Source organism: Notothenia rossii, assembly GCF_949606895.1.
Source record: "Notothenia rossii genome assembly, chromosome: 4".
Taxonomy (NCBI): Eukaryota; Metazoa; Chordata; class Actinopteri; order Perciformes; family Nototheniidae; genus Notothenia; species Notothenia rossii.
In genome coordinates, this window is record NC_136902.1 from 49,901,590 (window position 1) to 49,920,357 (window position 18,768).

Sequence of the window (18,768 nt, forward strand, 5' to 3'; positions counted from 1 at the left end):
ACTGGGATGACAGCTAGGGAACGCATGACGGTGATCAGGTCTGGCAAGGGTCCGGAAACGGCGTCGGGGACGGCTTTCAACAGGCTGTCTCCAAGTACAGGCCCAGCGCACTGAAACAGCTGGAAGGGGGCCTGTGCGTCCCCTATGCCTGAGCCGGCGCGGAATACATTCCAACGGCGGATGAACACGTTCCATTCCTCTATTGACACGCCCACATCAACTTTGGGCCGATCGAGTCTCGGGCCGTGAGGGGCTGGGGCCTGGGCTGGCGCGGCCATGACAGGCGCTGCGTGCTGGTGGCTACATCCATGAATCGTCAATATAGCAATGACGAGTGCTTCAGACAAGTCATCGGATTTGAACTCGCAGCCGGGGACAGGGCATCCAACAACGACCATGGTGTCGTCATGAAGAAACACACTCCTCAATGTCAGTTTCGGTGATTTATTGACAAGGATGACGACACCCTAAAACAGAATAATGCAGCAAGATAAGCTGACAAAGTATTACATCCATGCAATTCAATCAACACAAATATATACCACGAAACAGAGTATAGTAATATAATAGTATAATATATATATAGTATAATATATGGTATAATATAATAGTGGAAACAGTCTTACATGAATGAGTGGACGAACGTCTCAACTCGAGGCGGAGTGCATGAACAATGTTTGAACTAAAATGGCCGCTCGGCACTTCCGGGTCAGAGCACGGCATAACCAGGCAGCGACAGCAGTGACACTGCCCTCTAGTGGCCGGCGATAAACTCTTCAAGCTGTGATCCGCCCCTCGTTAGGGAAGAGAAGAGCCGATCTCTCCTCCGGTGCTGTTATATATCCTCTGCTGGCTCCTCCCCGCCAGCCGGCTCGCCTCGTCTCCAATGTCCGTTATTGCATTTAAACAGAGGATTGGTTCTTTTCACATTCAATATATGCTTAACACGCCTTTTCTCCTCATATTCTCTTTCATCACTTTTCATTTAACACATTCTAAACGCTGTAATCAATACTCTAAAAAATACTTCTCGGCTCGTTTGGTTTCCGGTCATTCCGGATGTTGTCACATGCTACTCTCGTCTGTAAACAATAATGTATCGAAATAAACTGTACCTTCATTTAATATTCAGCATGGTAGTATCTCAACATCTATAGTTGTAGTGTTAAATCAGTAGGCTTCGGTTTGCACCACTCCATATCATTTCGCTACTAAATTCAACCTCTTTAGGAAATCGTATATTAGCCACATGCTAAATGCTAACCATAGATGAAGGATTTTCAGAATAAAAGCTTAACTGCTTGTGCACAAGAATTTCTGGTTTTTCAGTATAAAAGAGCATTAAAACTGACGGCATGTTTAAACTACATTTCCCCATTAAAATATTGATTTTAATTTCTAACAATGTCTACTTCCTTTATTGCCTGAATTAATCACTTGACTGGTTCACAGTCCAATCAGGCGATTCAATGCACTGCCCCGTTTCGATTCTGACTGGTGACAAGTTGAAACAGTTTTGAATTTGAGCGCCCTTTTTTTGCACTTCAAGGTTCTTTTTTTGCACTTTATAACTGCTCTAAACAATGCGCGATGTGTGGGTTGTTGTCGTAGTTTGCGTTGTTGCTGTTAAGTTGTTGTTGGTATTGCATTTGTATTGGATCATTATAGAACAAGCCAGGAAGAAAGGTTGTTCTGGCTCGACAAACACTTCAAAATGTGGAGAAGTTGTGAACAAAAAAGACCATCACGAGTATCCAAAAGGACTTTTGAAAGTGAAATGAATGGATAGCCCTGTGGATACACAAGTTATTGAGCCGTTTCCGCTCTACATCCTGAACTCCTCCCTTCGATGCAATGCACTTCCGTTTTGGCGGACTGGGTTTGTTTTGCTAGCTAGCTCCGTTGTGCCGACAAAGCACTGATATCGCAGAGACAAAGAGGATATAACAATTACAACATGAAGAAAAGTGGTTCGGGAACTACGTGTGCGGTAGTTGGTTGCAATCACTCGAGAAAGCACCTGAACGAGTGGTTAGATAGAGTGCTACGACCACAAACCAGCACCCAGCACCCAGCCATGTTGTTCATTAAATACAGATAAACACAACAAATACTGCATGCATTGTATTTTTTAATATTATATATGAATATTTTCATAGTGATGTAATTGTGTGGGCTGCTTTTATATTTTAATTTGTAATACCTGTTAGGATTAAACATGTGATCTTTCTTGTTGAAGCCATTTATTTAGTTTCCTCTCAACAATTAATTAATTCAGTGTTATTTATGTACAGTATGAGCTTAATATGAATGATGAACTGTGTTAAAAGAAATCGTAGCACTCTAAGGAACATATGAAATGCAATAATGCAATAACAGTGCAATAATGAAATGAAATTACATCAAACTTTATTTTCACTCAAACAGTACAGGCACATATGATATATTGCACAGCATAAAGAGATCATGTAAATTGTGCATTATGTAAACAACAGACAACTGTTGGCTCCTGTGGGCATGACCTAAATAAGGCAGTTTATTTTGGTTTTATGCTGGGCCACGTCGTCATGTTATCCTCCCAGTTTTGCACTGAATTCGGGTGGGGGAGAGTAACGCCATCTCCAGTCAAAGAAGTAGAATCGTGTTCCCAAGCTAGCATCACTGTTAGCATCGAAATCGCTGTGTTTACACCAGTGCCCGTCTGACTGTTTACATCGGTTTACACCGACAGACGCTGTGCAAAAGACTTCCGGCGGAAATGAAGTGCATTTGTGTAGTGTCATGGCGCTACCCGTGTTTTGGCGCGTAAACTTGTCTATAGAGCTGGCGGCCCACGTATGTTGACATCCTCCCTCAAACTGGACTGGACGAACTTTTAATCAATGCCCGTTTATCATCTTTACACATGACTGATAAAAGGCCCTCTCCGGCAAAAAAAAATGCCTTTAGAAAAATATAAACAATAAAGTACCTCAATAAAGATCTTTGAGTGTTCCCCATCCAACATGATCACCCCCTGCCATAATTACACAAGCACACCCAACCAATGCCACATTTCCAGCACTCTCTTCTCAATAAGCCAATACACACAATTATCAATTTTGTATTGCAAATAGAACATCATATTCAGTCTTACTGTGTGTGTGTGTGTGTGTGTGTGTGTGTGTGTGTGTGTGTGTGTGTGTGTGTGTGTGTGTGTGTGTGTGTGTGTGTGTGTGTGTGTGTGTGTGTGTGTGTGTGTGTGTGTGTGTGTGTGTATCGAATATTTGTAATGCAAAGATACTTTAAACCCACTGCTGCCTTGCACTTCGCCAGGAGAGGTCGCTGTAACTGAACCTGCGAGGAATGAACCCATTTTCGAAACAATCGTACCAAGTTGTTCAGTGCTTCACAAAAGCTTCATTTGCCCATCACTACCCTGACGTCCTTCATGAGCTACCTGTAGCACTCTATCCTGTCGGGCAGTGGGAATCACTATTCTGGTGCCCCTTAGTACAGTCCAGACAGGACATCAGAACAAAACCTCACGAAAAACAACGACGAACCGACCAGGAACACAAGGGAAGGCAAGACTGGGAGGACAGCACTACCCCATCCCAGGGCAGAGGCTGAGCATGGGCGGAGGCCGCGGCGGGGAAACTCCGGGGCCGGAGACAGGGGCGAGACACACACACACAGAGGGAGGAGAGGTGTGTGCTAGTTGTGCACAGGCCTAAAAAATATTTCTGTACCACCTGAGAGAGAGCACCAGGTCACATGCTGCATGACCCGCTGGTCTGCTGCTGGAAGTGACTCTCTCACACACACACACACACACACACACACACACACACACACACACACACACACACACACACACACACACACACACACACACACACACACACACACACACACACACAAACACACACACAAACATACGCACACAAACCCCAACACTCTTGGAGCCCTCTGATAGACACACAGCTCCATAATATAACTGGCAAAAATGTAATAATGTCATGCATCGGCCTACAATCGGAAAATGGTTGAATCTGGTTGAATAGACTGTGCAATAAAACAAACAAACTGGCTTTATTTATTGTGTCCCACCCCAAATTTGCAGAATAGAAGAATTTGAGAGCAGACAGGTGTCGGTGGTTGAATTTATCTACAATGTTGCAACCGTGTGCAGCAAAGGCAGGGGCAGAAACACAAGTCTTACACACATAAACACAAGTAATTTATCATGTCATTTGTTTTAGATAAATAAGGGAAAAACACCAAACAAGGGTTAATGTCCTTTTCCAAAATCAGCCTGTGGGGGTAATATATAATAAATACATAAAGATAAAGTCCATTGTTATAATGGGGTATTTTATTTGTAAATTACCTTCATGGTGCACATGATTCTTTGCTTGGACATTTTGTTGGTTTGAGTCATATGAGCTCGGATTCTAGTAGGGACATAAAGTAACACGTATCTTAGGAAGATATGAACTTCAACTTGGTGAAGTTGATGCTGAATTCACTATATAGTAGATAATCATGTGACACTTTATCTTTGCACTACAGTCTGTCTGCTGAGCCTACCTATTATATATATATATATATATATATATATATATATATCATGTACAGCGGGTGGGCTTTATACCCCCTCCCCCGTGTAGTTCTTCTCTCGTTTTTTTTTGTACTCGCCGTGAAGTGGTGTTGCGGCCTGCCAGTAAACCCAGAGAAGAAGAAGACGAAGTGAAGTCAGCGTAATCTTATCTCAGGGAAAGTACTGCGGTGTGAATGCGATTGGCAATAGCCCCCTGGCGGATTCAGTGCCGTGGTACTTTAGTGCCGGCACTAAAGTACGGCAAGTCCTGCGGTGTGAAAGCGGCTATAGACATGCCCTGACATTTAGGCAGCACATTACTCTATTGAACATAGGATTATAAAGGGTGTGTTCTGTTTTGAAAGAACAATTTTAATTGAACGGTGTTGAAACTGACATAAGAAAATGTCATTAAATGAACATTTTCGTCACAACGGTGTGGTAAAGCGACTGCAGTACCGCTCCCGCTGCTCCGATTCTCCGGCCCATCTCACGCTCCATTGTTCCCTCACTCGAGAACAAGACCCCGAGATACTTGAACTCCTTCACTTGGGGTAAGGACTCATTCCCTACTTGGAGTGGACAGTCCATCGGTTTCCTGCTGAGAACCATGGCCTCAGATTTGGAGGTGCTGATCCTCATCCCAGCCGCTTCACACTCGGTTGCGAACCGATCCAGTGAGTGCTGAAGGTCGCAGACCGATGAAGCCATTCGAACCACATCATCTGCAAAAAGCAGTGGTGCAATCCTTAGTTTTAAGATACTAATTAAAAATGAATCACAATCCTTATCTATGCTAAATATTTTCAATGAATGTTTTATCAGTGGACCTAAAGAGGACAAAACAAATGGATGGGTAACCTCCATGATGTTCTCTTTCTGTTCTCCTGTCAACTGAAACACAGGGATGACACACTGGACAATTTATTGAGAGAAAGATGCATGTTATCAGAAAGTCAAAATGATGGAGCAATACCGTTTTTTATTATCTGATCAGCATACAAGACAGTACCAATGTACATATTACAACAAAGTAAGGAAAAACGTACCCTGATGTTGATCACTCCCAGCACTGTTTTTAGATTGTCACAGTGAACATTGACTTTCTGTCAGATATTAAGGTGAGTCCATAACTTTCATAGTATGAGCAGCTGGAAACATGTCCCCAGCAGAATTACAGCAGAAAAATACATCCAGGCCACTGATGGACTTCAAATGATTGTAGGAGTATTGTGAGGGAATGCTGTACCAACAATACATTGACCTGACCATGGCTGAAAGCTAACCGTACTACAATTAATATTATTTCCATTAACATTTCTGTTTCAGGAGAGTAAAACTGGGCATATTGACTTTAGTTCAACCTTTGGCACTTCTCTGGTAACAATAGGAACATAGAGGGATGATGCTAGGGAGGAGTCCCTACCACTACAGTGTTGGCATAATCCTGTACATAACTACATGAGAAGACACAGCGATAACATTTTTGTAAATAATAAAGAAATGTAATTTAATTATTTTTCCAAAAAAAAAAGGATTCTTTTGAATATTTAGGAAATGAGGGTAAATAAGTAGGAAGAGACTTATTTTGTTCTTCCTTCTTCACATGGTCAGAGGAGCCACCTAGTGGTCATACTTTGTATCTGCCCCGGTCTGTTTATTGGCTTCCCCTTCAGGTGTAAGTCTGTGTGTAACATGAAGAGGTGTCCATGTTTTTAGAATCTCCTTCTCTTCTTTATAAAACGTGTGTCTTCCCCACCTAAGAGAGCCTAGTTCTCTTATCAGAACTTCAGAGCACTGTGGGGTTTTTCTATTTTGGCAATGTTTAATAAAAAGTTTGAAATTAATAAAAGCTTTTGTTCCCTAATGCTTAATAATACAGTGTTGGCATAGTCCTCAGCATGATGACTATTCAAGGAGACAGAATAATGAAAGACTTGTTTACATCATTTTGTTTAAGTTGAAATGTTATTATGCTTCCCATTAAATACGAGTCTAATTGGATTGATGGAGGTGCTTAATAAACAGCCACAAAATAGAAATGTTGCAAGGCCACCACCCTGGGTCAGATGGCCAACAGGGATAAACATTTCTATTACAAATAAGCAAGATCAAATTGAAAACACGGTTGCCGTCAATGAAAAAAAGTGTTTGCAAAGGATGAGAGTTAGCAGGAAAACGACAGTAACTAACTTTTTTAATACCGCTGATAAAATTCAAGTTTTGTTAAGATCCCATAAAGGAGGGCAACATGGCAGGACTTAGAATGGTTGAAGTGCTGCTTTCATTATAACGCTGGAACAATACTGTGAATGGTCCCGCTCCCCCATCACTTTGTTCAGCTTTATGAAGTCTCAAACACTGTGAAAAGAAGATCTGAACCTTCCTGCTTTCGGTGATATTTAAAAAAAAGTTTTACAATCAATCAATACAAAAGCAGAATTTCACAACAAGAAGTGAGAGCAGTAATTAAGATGAGCACTTTCTCAAGGTTGGTTTCAATTTAAATACAGAGATTTGATGACCGTGGAGAAGATAAAATAACTTTTCTTTTTGACTCATCGGATTCTCAATTATCTGGTTCTCATTGATCTGATTCTTATTGATCCGATGGCTCATGTGGTTTGCATAAAGTCCCAATAAGACAGTACGGCTCTAGATCTCAGCAGGTGAATTGATTGTTAACTGAGCTGAGGGAGAGGAATACTGACTGAAACGAGATAGGAAATACACTTATTTAAGTTACAGAGGGCCCCTGCAAAACAAGGTGCTGAAGAATAGCACACCACAATCAGCCTGAATAACATACTAAATACCCACCTAATCCCTAATAGAAAAATACAGAGCTGACATTAAAAATGTGCAGCTCAGTTATTCATTTAACATTGAACACTATCTTAATGGTGTGTGACAGGTGTCACTGAGGAATGAGTAAAATAGAAAGTAGTCCAACAAGGTCATATACAAATACATACACATGTAGGCAGGGTAGCAGAACAAGGGGCATTCATCACACACACACACACACACACACACACACACACACACACACACACACACACACACACACACACACACACACACACACACACACACACACACACACACACACACACACACACACACACACACACACACACACACACACACACACACACACACACACACACACACACACACACACACACACACACACACACACACACACACACACACACACACACACACACACACACACACACACACACACACACACACACACACACACACACACACGGGTCATCGCTTTGTTGGTGTGAGTGTGTGTTTTGTGTCGGGAAGGCCCACTGGATTAATAAATCCATGAGAGAACGTTTATTAGACACCATACACTGCACAGCAGTTTCTTTACTAAAAAGGCAGGATTATATTAAAAAGCTATCCAGTTGACAATCATTCCAACCGTTTTTACTGGAGCCCTGTGACAGGTGAATAAAAAGTGCACAGTGGAGGATGACAGGTACTTTAAAAATCCTCCTTCATTGAGCCCAGCACAGACTACTCTCATGGCAGTCCTGCTATATTTGCACTAAACATTTATTTTCCATGTTTAAGAAAGTTACTGAGCAGCGAAGCTTAATAAACACACAATTATATCAATCAATTATTATTTTTCTTCTGATTTTCAGAATGTACCCAGTTCATGGTATGGTAGACTAGTGACCAATGTGTGTGAGTCAGTTTGACTCTGGATTACCACTGTCTAACACACATGGAGCATTCAAACACAACGACAGACTGACAGCATGAGACACTGAGCCACCGGTCCTGGATCACTTGAAGGCTGACTGCAGGTCCTTGAAGGCAGCACGTCTCACTTTCTGCTCCTCCAGCTGCTTCTTCTTCTCCTCCTGCTCCTGACGGATCTCCGTCTCAAACCGGTTCGACTCACTGATGGCCTGGACCTGTGCAGCAGCAAACACAGCAGTCAGGGGATGGAGTATTGGGTCAGATTAAGGGGCGGGAGGACAACTGATGGACAGCAATGGAAGAGGAGTAGAGTGTGCAGGTTTCAGAGAGACCAATATTATTTATGAAGCAATGGCTTCAACATGACGAAAGTGTATACATTAGAAGTGTTAACAACAGCAGCAGTGAGAGAGCCGAGGACCGAGCGTTACATCAGCAAAGACCAAACCTAAAGACCATCATGACAACAGTTCAGTACAACAGCTGCTCCCATTGATAGGGCTACTATCGAGGGGTAAACTAACAACTGTAATAGACAGTAATAAATAATCATTATTCCGAGCCAGTATTTCACCTTTACCACTGGGTCTACACAATATAGATTTGCAGTCATTAGTTTAAAAAAAAAAATAGCCTGCAATAGTATGTTATGCTATGTTAACATAAGAGCATCTTGCAGGTTTTTATTTATTCTACATTTATGCTTAAACTTGCTTGAAAATGACAATTAAAAAAGTGAATGCAGGATTTGATATGTTTTACGAGACATAAGGGCAGGAATTCAGAGGGAAAGGAGCAATTTTGAGCTCTGCTCTTAAAAACTGCTTTTTTTTAAGGTCATACGTCAAACGCGTCATATTACATCACGCAGGGGACACATCTCCGCTCTCTGACCGCGGGTATAGTAGAGTTGCGTTGAGTAGAGCGGTTGTGTTTTAAGGAGCTGGTATTTTTCGGTAGTTTTACATTGTATTTTGTGCAGGTTGCACAAATACCAGCCTGTCAGGACATCGAGTCCACAGTAAAAAGGACCGGAGCTAGCGTTCGTTCCTGGGTGCGTTGTGCATCCACCTCCCTGCAGCACATACTCTCCACAGCTTTATCAGGAAACCGTATTACTTCTCTCTCCCCCCCCCCTTCACTGCTCTCTCTCTCTCCCCTCCGGTACACGGCACCGTAAGACATTGCATTAGGTAACGCTGTGTTGGCTGTACTGCTCCAGCCGTCTCCTTTGTGTTGGTTTGTTTCCCCCTGTCTGTGTTGTTTGTGTGTGCGTGGTGGCTGTCACTCCTGGCTCCCGGCTCAACCTCCACTCACCTGCTGCAATCAGCTGTGCACCCTCCCCGACTACACACCTGCTTTCCATCAAGCCATTTACAACGGCAGGGCTCGACATGAAGGACTGCCCGATGGCCCGGGGCCATCTAGTATTTAGCTCGGGCAATGAAGCCTCACCTGCTGGTTGCCCGATCGGGCAATCTATTATGCCAGTATCATGCAGCTCGCGGATCCAGTAATGAGTGACCCGACAGTAAAACTAAACATATCTATAACTAGTTTAAGTAGTTTGAGAGGTAATTAAAATAGCTACGAGTGATATTCTAACCTGAAGTGTGTGTTTTGTCCGCTCACCGCTGCATGTGATCATGCAGAGCTGCGTGTCGACTCGTCAGCAGCAGCTGATCTCTCTCTCTCCCGTCAGATTAGACTTCACTCGCGTTTATGTCCATATCGATCAGATCCAACTAGTTCTAGCTAATGATATGACTACCTGCTTATTAAAAGACACCTAAACAATAAGTGTCGCTATGCAACCGGATGAGGCCACAAAGTATAGCGCAGCATTATGCATTTGTTTACATGCCCACCGGAACCCCGAGGCATTACCAACAGATCAACGCACAATCAACCCAGACAGGACATCTCTTTCTCCACATTACGTGTTAGACATTAGAATTGACTATTATTGTCTGTCACATACTCTTCTTGTCTGTCACATAAGTGGCGCAACTGAAGCGGTATTGCGCTAAAGGGAAATTATTTTGACCGAAGAGATTTAGATTTGCCGGCTAACGGTAACTCCGACGTCACCATGTTGTGTGCTTCGCGGATGCGCTCGGCTCCTCTCGACTGCTGCTCGGGTCTGCTCGGTCAGCTTCCGGATGAGGAAGCATTCATTCGACCAACTTACAGTAGATAACATTACAAACATTTTTAACAGGGGCCATAATAGTGTAAATAATGTTTGTTTTGACAGTTATAACTGAATGTAATGTTTTCTACTTTTTTACATCTGGGAAGGCATTTGCCTTCATCCGATGGAAAGTGTCTTGACCAACAACTTAAGTATTTCTTATAGCTATGCAGGGCATGCAAGCGAGCAAACAAGAGCAAACAAACAAGTGAAATGAAGAATAAAATTGAAATTGTACAATATAATATTGTGGTGGTTCATCTTATAATTAAGTCTAGTGAATGCACCAGACAGCATCTACAGTAAGACCTGGAAAAATCTAAATGTTCTAGGGCGAGGCCTCCAAAACCCTTCGTGCCATTTCGTCCGCATTTTTCAGGGCAATCTTAATTGGGCTCAGGGCCATCTGTAAATTAGCTTAGATGGCCCAAAATCCTTAATGTCATGCACTGCAACGACATATCAACGGAGGCTCCACAACCTTTCTCCGCCAGATCGTCAAGTATCAGTCGTATCTCGCGTCTCTCCTCCGGTACACAGCACCGTAGTGTGGAGTTGCATTAGGTAACGCGAGATACGGCTGATACTTGCGCATTAGTTTCGGTTATGGATCAGTATCAACAGTCCTGCCAGTAACGTTACTATATTATCAATGCTACTTTAGTTATAGCCTGATATATGATAGCTAACTTTACAATGTTGTGATGTGACGTTAGCTAACATTCTGTAGCTAACGCCGGTCACTCACCAAGATAGCTGCCCACACCACAGCTCAATTTCTCTCCGATGGCCGTTATTTCTTCTAATCCTTGGCTGCTCCTGGTCTCTTGAACGCCTAGCAGGCTCATAATTATAAGGTTGTGGTCCGTCATATGCATTCAAATATTCATGTTCAACTTCTTCTGTGTCGAAACTAGCATTGGGATCCATGTTTATTGATACGTTACACCGGCCGCTCTCCCCCTTGTGTCCCCCTTGTGTCCCCCGTGTTACGTCACACGTGGGAGGTCACGTGCCGAGGCTTTTTTATGCCGAAGTGAACATTTCTTACAAAAACGACGCCAGATGTCACTGTAGTGTATATTTCTGTTTTTTTTTTGAAAATCTAGTGTATTCATCATTTTCCTACACATTTATTCACAGGTGTCTTTAACCTGGAAGTTGTTCTTTAACATACCACATTTTGGATGGAGTAGTACTAGTGAAGCATATTTATTGTGATCTATGTATGTATTTTAAATGTTTATGTTTAAGTAAAAGCTAATGGTAAAGTGCTAATGCTAAAAACATATATTTCTGCTTCCAATAAAAACTGTTCATATTCACAGCAACAAACATATTGCTGCTATGTAAACATTCAGTAGAGTAGGTTGGACTATGAGCCTGTCTGTCTGTCTGTCTGTCTGTCTGTCTGTCTGTCTGTCTGTCTGTCTGTCTGTCTGTCTGTCTGTCTGTCTGTCTGTCTGTCTGTCTGTCTGTCTGTCTGTCTGTCTGTCTGTCTGTCTGTCTATGTAGAACTTTATTACTCCTCTGCGTAAACACTTGCTTGTGTATTGACTGTCATGAACTGTTGGCTGTGTTGTTGTCATAGCAAGTGTTTTTCAACCTTTTTGGAAGCTGCGGTAAAAATGTTACATAAAAAAAATGCCACAGCACACCAACAACTAAAAAGTCTAAAATTGACACGTTTGCCTATTCTACTTGTTTTGAAGTGACAGGTGTTTCGTTTGGAGGTGACATTTACTGCTTGGGACCATGGCACTGTGGGACCGCTTTTCCAAAAACACAAAGCAAACCGCGTCGGTGATGTCTGATCCCGGTGAAAGAGAACTTTGGCTGTATTACCCCAGGGGGGGGGCGGGGTCGCTGTGTAGCACTGGCTTCCTCTAAGTTTACAGTAAAACAAACTGGTGGTGTGACCAATGGCCATTTACAATTATTAATACTATTACTATTATTAGCATTAGTCTATATTTTGGTTGAAACTAAGCCAGGAAAAAAAAAAAAAACATCAATAATAATAAAAATATATATAAATAAAATCGAATTTTAAAAATAATTTTCGATTATGGAGACTGTAACGAATATTCGAATAATCGAATAATCGCTGGCATCCCTGGTCACTTCCTCCAAGTTTACAGTAAAACAAACTGGTGGTGTGACCAATGGCCATTTACAATTATTAATACTATTACTATTATTAGCATTAGTCTATATTTTGGTTGAAACTAAGCCAGAAAAAAATAAAAATAAACATAAATAATAATAAATATATATATAAATAAAATCGAATTTTAAAAATAATTTTCGATTATGGAGACTGTAACGAATATTCGAATAATCGCTGGCATCCCTAACTCATACTAGGTTCTATATCTGGTTTAGAATTATGTCCAAGGACCGTCCAGAATCTTTTCAAATATGTATCCATCGCTGTTAGTCTTGTCAACCCTCTTAAAATAACAAGGTTATTATTGCGCTACCTAATGCCACCCACTGGCATGGAAGAGTATTGCATTATTTAGCCAGCCACTACATTGCAGGCAGCGACCATGGATGTATAATAAGAACTGGATACAGCGTGGGAGGCGGGGCCTCATTCATTCCTATGAGAGTTGCTCATTGGCACATGATGATAAAATGGCCCAACTTTTGAGAGAGCGAAACGTCACAGATTACCCGGCATGCCTAAGAAGTACCCGTATGTGCGCTCATAGCGCATGCGCAACTTTAACCAAAATGCTCGTTCAAATCCAACGATTTACAGACCTCTCTTTCCCCATGTAAGTCAATAGGCGCTTTCACACCGCAGTACTTTTCCCACAAAGGTTAATCAGAACTCTTTAGTTCTGATGAACTAAGTACAGATCGCGTTCACACCGGAATAAGTCCTTGGGGGTGGATTAGGCAAATGAAGCCGCTGACGTCACTTCTTCTTCTTCTTCTGCTTTGGGTTTATTGGCAGCCCGCAAACAACTTCACGGCGCCCAAAATCCCCGGCCGGAAGTCCCCGGAGTTGGGGACTGGCTTCAGTAGAAGCTGCTGGTACTCCCAGCAGCTTCTACTGAGTAAATCGCCTCAACGCCGACACCTCCTCATCTCCACCGCTCCCATGTTTTATTTTGTGTTGCCATAAGTTAGTCTCTCTGCGTTTCTGCGCTGGGCTAATGCTAATGCGAGGATAATAAAATGGTGGCTTCACAACACTTTTTTTGAGTTTTACGGGGCGTGGTTTGCAATCCGCCCAGCCAATCAGAAATATAGCTCTTTTCTCACAAGAGAGCCGCATGAGAGTCCCTGCTCTCTAGCAGGGACGGAAAAGGGGGTAAAAAGGTTCTCATGAACTAATTTTAGTTCCGGCTCTTTTTGGTGTGAACGCGACATTTCGGAACTATATCGGAACTAAAGTGGGAAAAGTACTCCGGTGTGAACGCGGCTAATGGGAAAAAGTGTTTCCGGGCCTGGCAACCAAACGGATGTGTTGTACCACCACGAATATTTTCATCTGAGTCCGGCGCACTTCCTGGGGGCTTGGCAGCGACGCTCAACAATGGCAAATTACTTGCAGCAACTAAATCATATTTTTTGCACCAATTAAGTGAAACTGGACCATTTCCCATGGCACACTTGACACAGAGTTTGAAAATCACTGGTGTAACCAGTCTTCTTACTTTGGCTTCAAAGAAGGTCTTGGCTCCTTTCACCCCCTCCGTTGAGACGTCGATCTCAGAGAGGCGAGCGAGGACACAGAGCCCGCTATCCTCCGCCAGCTCTCCTGCTGCGGACTTCCGGAAGATGAGGAGGAACTGAGGAGGAAGAACAGAGTAATGTTTGGACAGGAGGAACATCAAATCCTCTGACTGATTCTCATCTGGACTTCTTGCTTCACCTCTCTGAAGCTGAGCTTGTTGTCCAGGTCCTCGTCCACCTCCTTGATCATGTTCTTCAGGCCCAGGTGAGTCTGTGGAGCTCCCAGCTTCTCCATCATCAGCTTCAGCTCCATCAGGTCAATGTAGTTGTCTTTCCCAGCATCAAACCTACACAGGGTTAAGTAGAAGATGGGTCTGTTACAGCTCTTCTACAATGCTGAACTAAAGCTCACACCTAAGCTGTGCCACTTTCAAGCGTTGCATATTATATATATGTTTTATTTATATACAGTGTGAGAAAAAGTTTTTAGAGAGTACTTGTCCATGGACAAGTGAGTTTGGCAATTTACTTGTCCGAATACATTTTCACTTGTCCAGAATGGACACAAATTGGGGCCACTGGAATCTTCTTCTTCGCCATCGTATTTCACATTTTCCCACGGTTTTTACGTAAGATTTTACTGCATCACACATAGGGCTGGGTATCGTTTAGATTTTAACGATTCCGGTTCTGCTTTTCGATTCCAGTTATTTTCGGTTCTCGATTCCGGTTCTTTGAGAGGGTAAAAATAAGTCCCATGACAAACTGGGAGAAAAATATATTTATGAAAACATTAAGTCAAATCTGTATTCCTATTTACAAATCAGTTCATACTGTTTAATTTATTACGGTTATTGAATACAATTATATAAACATAATCTCTGCATTGTTTTGTTAGTTCTAAGTGGTGCAGTTTAAGAATGTACAATTGGCCCAGTCTCCTCTGATGTTACACTGCAACCTGCCTGTGAGACAGAGTCCAACCACACAATCTGTGTGTCCAACACATGTCCTGCAACACACATGCTGCAACCTGCCTGTGAGACAGAGTCCAACCACACATGTCCAACACATAGGCCTAATAATAATAATAATAATACATTATATTTATAGCCTATAGGCCTAGCGCTTTTCTAAAACTCAAAGACGCTTACACATGTCCTGCAATACACATGCTGCAGCTGCCCAGCTGCTCACTGTTTGTAAAAGTAAATAGATAGTATTTTAATTTCAATAATTTCTATACCCTGCTTCATAAACAATACTGACATCCCTGTGCTCCTCCGAGTATGGGGGTCCGGGGATATGATTACAGCGCGAGGACACAGGGAGGCTGCTTCACTTCATAAAGGAAATGGCGGTCAATATTAACAACAAAGGAGCTAAAAGTCCTAATAACCTTCATTACGTGTTAGAGAAAGAACATAAGAAAGTTTGACAAAGATGAGGCTGTTAAACGGGCAGTGAATCCGCTGTGTGTAGAAAGAGAGAGAGAGAGAGAGAGAGAGAGAGAGAGAGACGCTGAGCTGCACCATGCAGCGATCAGCTGATCCGGAGCAGAGAGAGGGAGCTGCGGTCCGCGGGGCTCGGCTTCGCCTCCTGTCCTCACAACTCTTATCAATCCCGGGAACGGACAATTGTTATTTGTTCCTACTCGGAACCGAGTTTTGCTTCCCAACCCTGCCACTGTGCTACACTTCCCGCCCTGCCCCCGTCTAACTGTACAGAAAGCGGCGAGATGCATTTCATTAGGAATCGACAAACAGAACCGAAACTAACATTTCTAAACGAATAATGGCGGACACGTCCAATTTGCGAATGAGTTCTGCCTCTTGTAAACTGAATCTATCAATAATATAACAATAAATCCGGGCGAAAAACGTCACTTGTCCACCGGACAAGTCAATTGAAAGATCTACTTGTCCGATATTGTAAATAACACGTCCCGGACGGTGGGACGTGTACTTTTTCGCACACTGATATATGTGTGAGGTGCCTGTCTAAGATATGCATCCCATTATAATAATGTCAAAATAATTTATCCTGTTTAATCATTAATCCATGTTTTATCAGAAATTGGGTAACATTATCTGTTCCAACTGCATAGAGTACAGTACCGTGGGTTGCAGTCATTTCACACCAGGGGGCCAAGGGGTGGAAAGGGATGTCAATGTCATGTTGTGCACAGACATTTTTTATTTTGCCAATAATAGGCTAAACTACAATTTAATGGGCAACTGTTTTGCAGAAGCTTTATAATCAAGTAAGCTAGCACAAGCAATGATATTTAAAAAGGTCCCATGTCATGGCCATTTCTACTGATCATAATTCCATTGTTGAGGTATACTAAAATAGATTTATATTGTGCAATGTTCCAAACTCACATTGGTTTCTCATACAGCATCTCTATATAACAGGGCTTCTCAAACTCCGGACCAAGGTCCGGATCCGGACCGAACTGCGTAACATAATCAGATTACTTTTAGATTACTTTTGGATTACTTTCTTTTTCCATCACAGATGGGTATGTTTTGGTGTACAGGAGACACAAAAAGCAAAAGGAAACTGAACATGTTTTTACTGTTTTAATGGCTTATCAAGAGCACAACTGAAACATAACATCTGAAACGATGTAACAACATAATACACTTTTTGGGGATGCAGCTTGGGATGTGAGGAGTGAGGGACACGGCTTAGAACGGGCGTGTCGCCTTCTGTCCTGCCAGTGTTGGCAGGACATTAATTAAAATGTCAAACTCGGACTTCATTGTAAGGACATTTCGGCCAGGGGTGTAGACCTATATTTGTTTAAGCACCGGATCAGCAAAACAGGAGAGGAGAGTGTGTGTACCAGTCTGCCTTGATCTATGAATTCATGTCCGTGACACTCACAGTATCTGCTGCCCACAGCTGTTTTATAGAAGGAAAACCTCCTTCACTTCATGAAATCTCTGCGGCACCAGGAGGCAGCGGGAGGGTTAACTCAGCCAGAAGAGGAGCGCGCCGCGCAGTGCCTTTCACGCTCCGCCTTCACTGTGTATACCTTCAGAAATAATCATAAGTAAGTCTAAAGAGCGACCGCAGGCTGATGTGTTTTAACCACACACACCTATATACACACACACACAATTTAAACGCAGACTTTTGTTCCTCCATGTTTTGTTGTTATTGTTTCTCTGAGCGAGTGGACCCACGATTTTTTTTCAAACGCTTTTTTGGTCCATCTGCGGCGGTAATAGGTTTTGTGGGCTGTGATGATTCGGCTGTACCTTTAGTAATGAATATTAAATGTTGTGAGGAAATCTTTCCACCACTAATTCCAATAAGTAATCCAAAATGTATTCACTTCAGGTTTACGAAAGTAACTGTAATCAGATTACTCGTCTTTCAAATGTAACGCGAGCTGAATACAGTTACTTGATTTTTGTATTCTGATTACGTAACACCGTTAAATGTATTCCGTTACAACCCAACCCTGCTCATACTGCTCAAACCCCTCTTTTGAACCCTTGTTAGAGAAACGCGGATTTTGGGTCCTTAGCTTGAAAAAAAAAAAAAAGAGGAGGCGGAGCTAATACCTGATCAGAATTCTACCGGAGATAAAGTTAAATTCTGCTGTGATAAAACGCCATCCTGTTCTAAACCACATCAAATATTATCTCTGCAACAGTATGGAGCTCAAATGCTTTTTCTCTTGCGGGTTTATCACAAGGTGAGTTCCTTTTTTTATTTCCTGCTTTTTAAATACATGTGCTCTACACAGTACAGGCTAGCTCTGAGTGTTAGCGAGGCTTGCTAATGTAAACAAAGACGAGATTACGTCCAAAACACGTCCGGCATTGTTTCTGATAGCAACTTTCTGTGGGTCCGCCGCCGATTTGACGTCAGAAAATCTGTATCCGCTCGTTGTACATGTTTATTTATATAGCCCAATATCACAAATGTTACATTTGTCTCAGTGGACTTCACAGTTTGTACAGAATATCAGTATGACAATACGACACCCTCTGTCCTTAGACCCTCACATCGTACAAGGAAAAACTTCCGGAGAAAACCCACAGTTTAAAGGGGAAATGGGAGAAACCTCAGGGAGAGCAACAGAGGAGGGATCCCTCTCCCAGGACTGACAGACGTGCAATAGATGCTGTGTGTAAATTGAAAAGATAATACATTTCCAACATAGGTATTTCAAATGTTTGGAAATGCATGTGTCTATAATAGGAAGATGAATCCATGAGGATATCCATCCAGGACTTATGATCCAGGAACACAGCCGTGACTCAAGATCCAGGGCTCGTGATCCAGGACACAGGACCGCAGCAACAGGATCATCCATGACTCCGGATCCCGGCGTATAGAGACACCAAAAAGAAAGAAATTTGGGAAGCTGGGTTATTCGGAACATGAGAGTACACAGGTATAGACAGAGAGAAGGAAGACGTAAGGTGTCCCCCGACAGTCTAAGCCAGGGGTGGGCAAACTTTTTGGCTCGGGGGCCACTATGAGTTTTAAAACTTGACAGACGGGCCGGGCCAGTAGCAGATCGGTGAAAAAATATTTAGCTGTCCACTCC

General features: G+C 42.5%; 1 protein-coding gene and 1 long non-coding RNA gene across 3 annotated transcripts in view; both read right to left on the reverse strand.

Moving 5' to 3' along the window:
* Positions 1-5,544: 5,544 nt before the first annotated feature.
* Positions 5,545-18,768, reverse strand: part of efhd2 (EF-hand domain family, member D2) — a 23,456-nt gene continuing 10,232 nt past the window's right edge. For both annotated transcript variants that reach the window (XM_079677727.1, XM_079677726.1), the window contains 3 exons: positions 14,395-14,542; positions 14,177-14,311; positions 5,545-8,526 (listed from right to left, as the gene is read on the reverse strand). In XM_079677727.1, coding sequence (XP_079533853.1) covers positions 8,395-8,526; positions 14,177-14,311; positions 14,395-14,542 — 415 coding nt within the window. In that variant the 3' untranslated portion in view covers positions 5,545-8,394. The remainder of the gene's footprint in view (positions 8,527-14,176; positions 14,312-14,394; positions 14,543-18,768) is intronic.
* On the reverse strand, positions 14,903-15,956 carry LOC307038309. Its single transcript, XR_013807956.1, has 2 exons — positions 15,229-15,956; positions 14,903-15,156 (listed from the first exon to the last, which is right to left on the reverse strand). It is a non-coding gene; the product is annotated as an uncharacterized lncRNA (long non-coding RNA).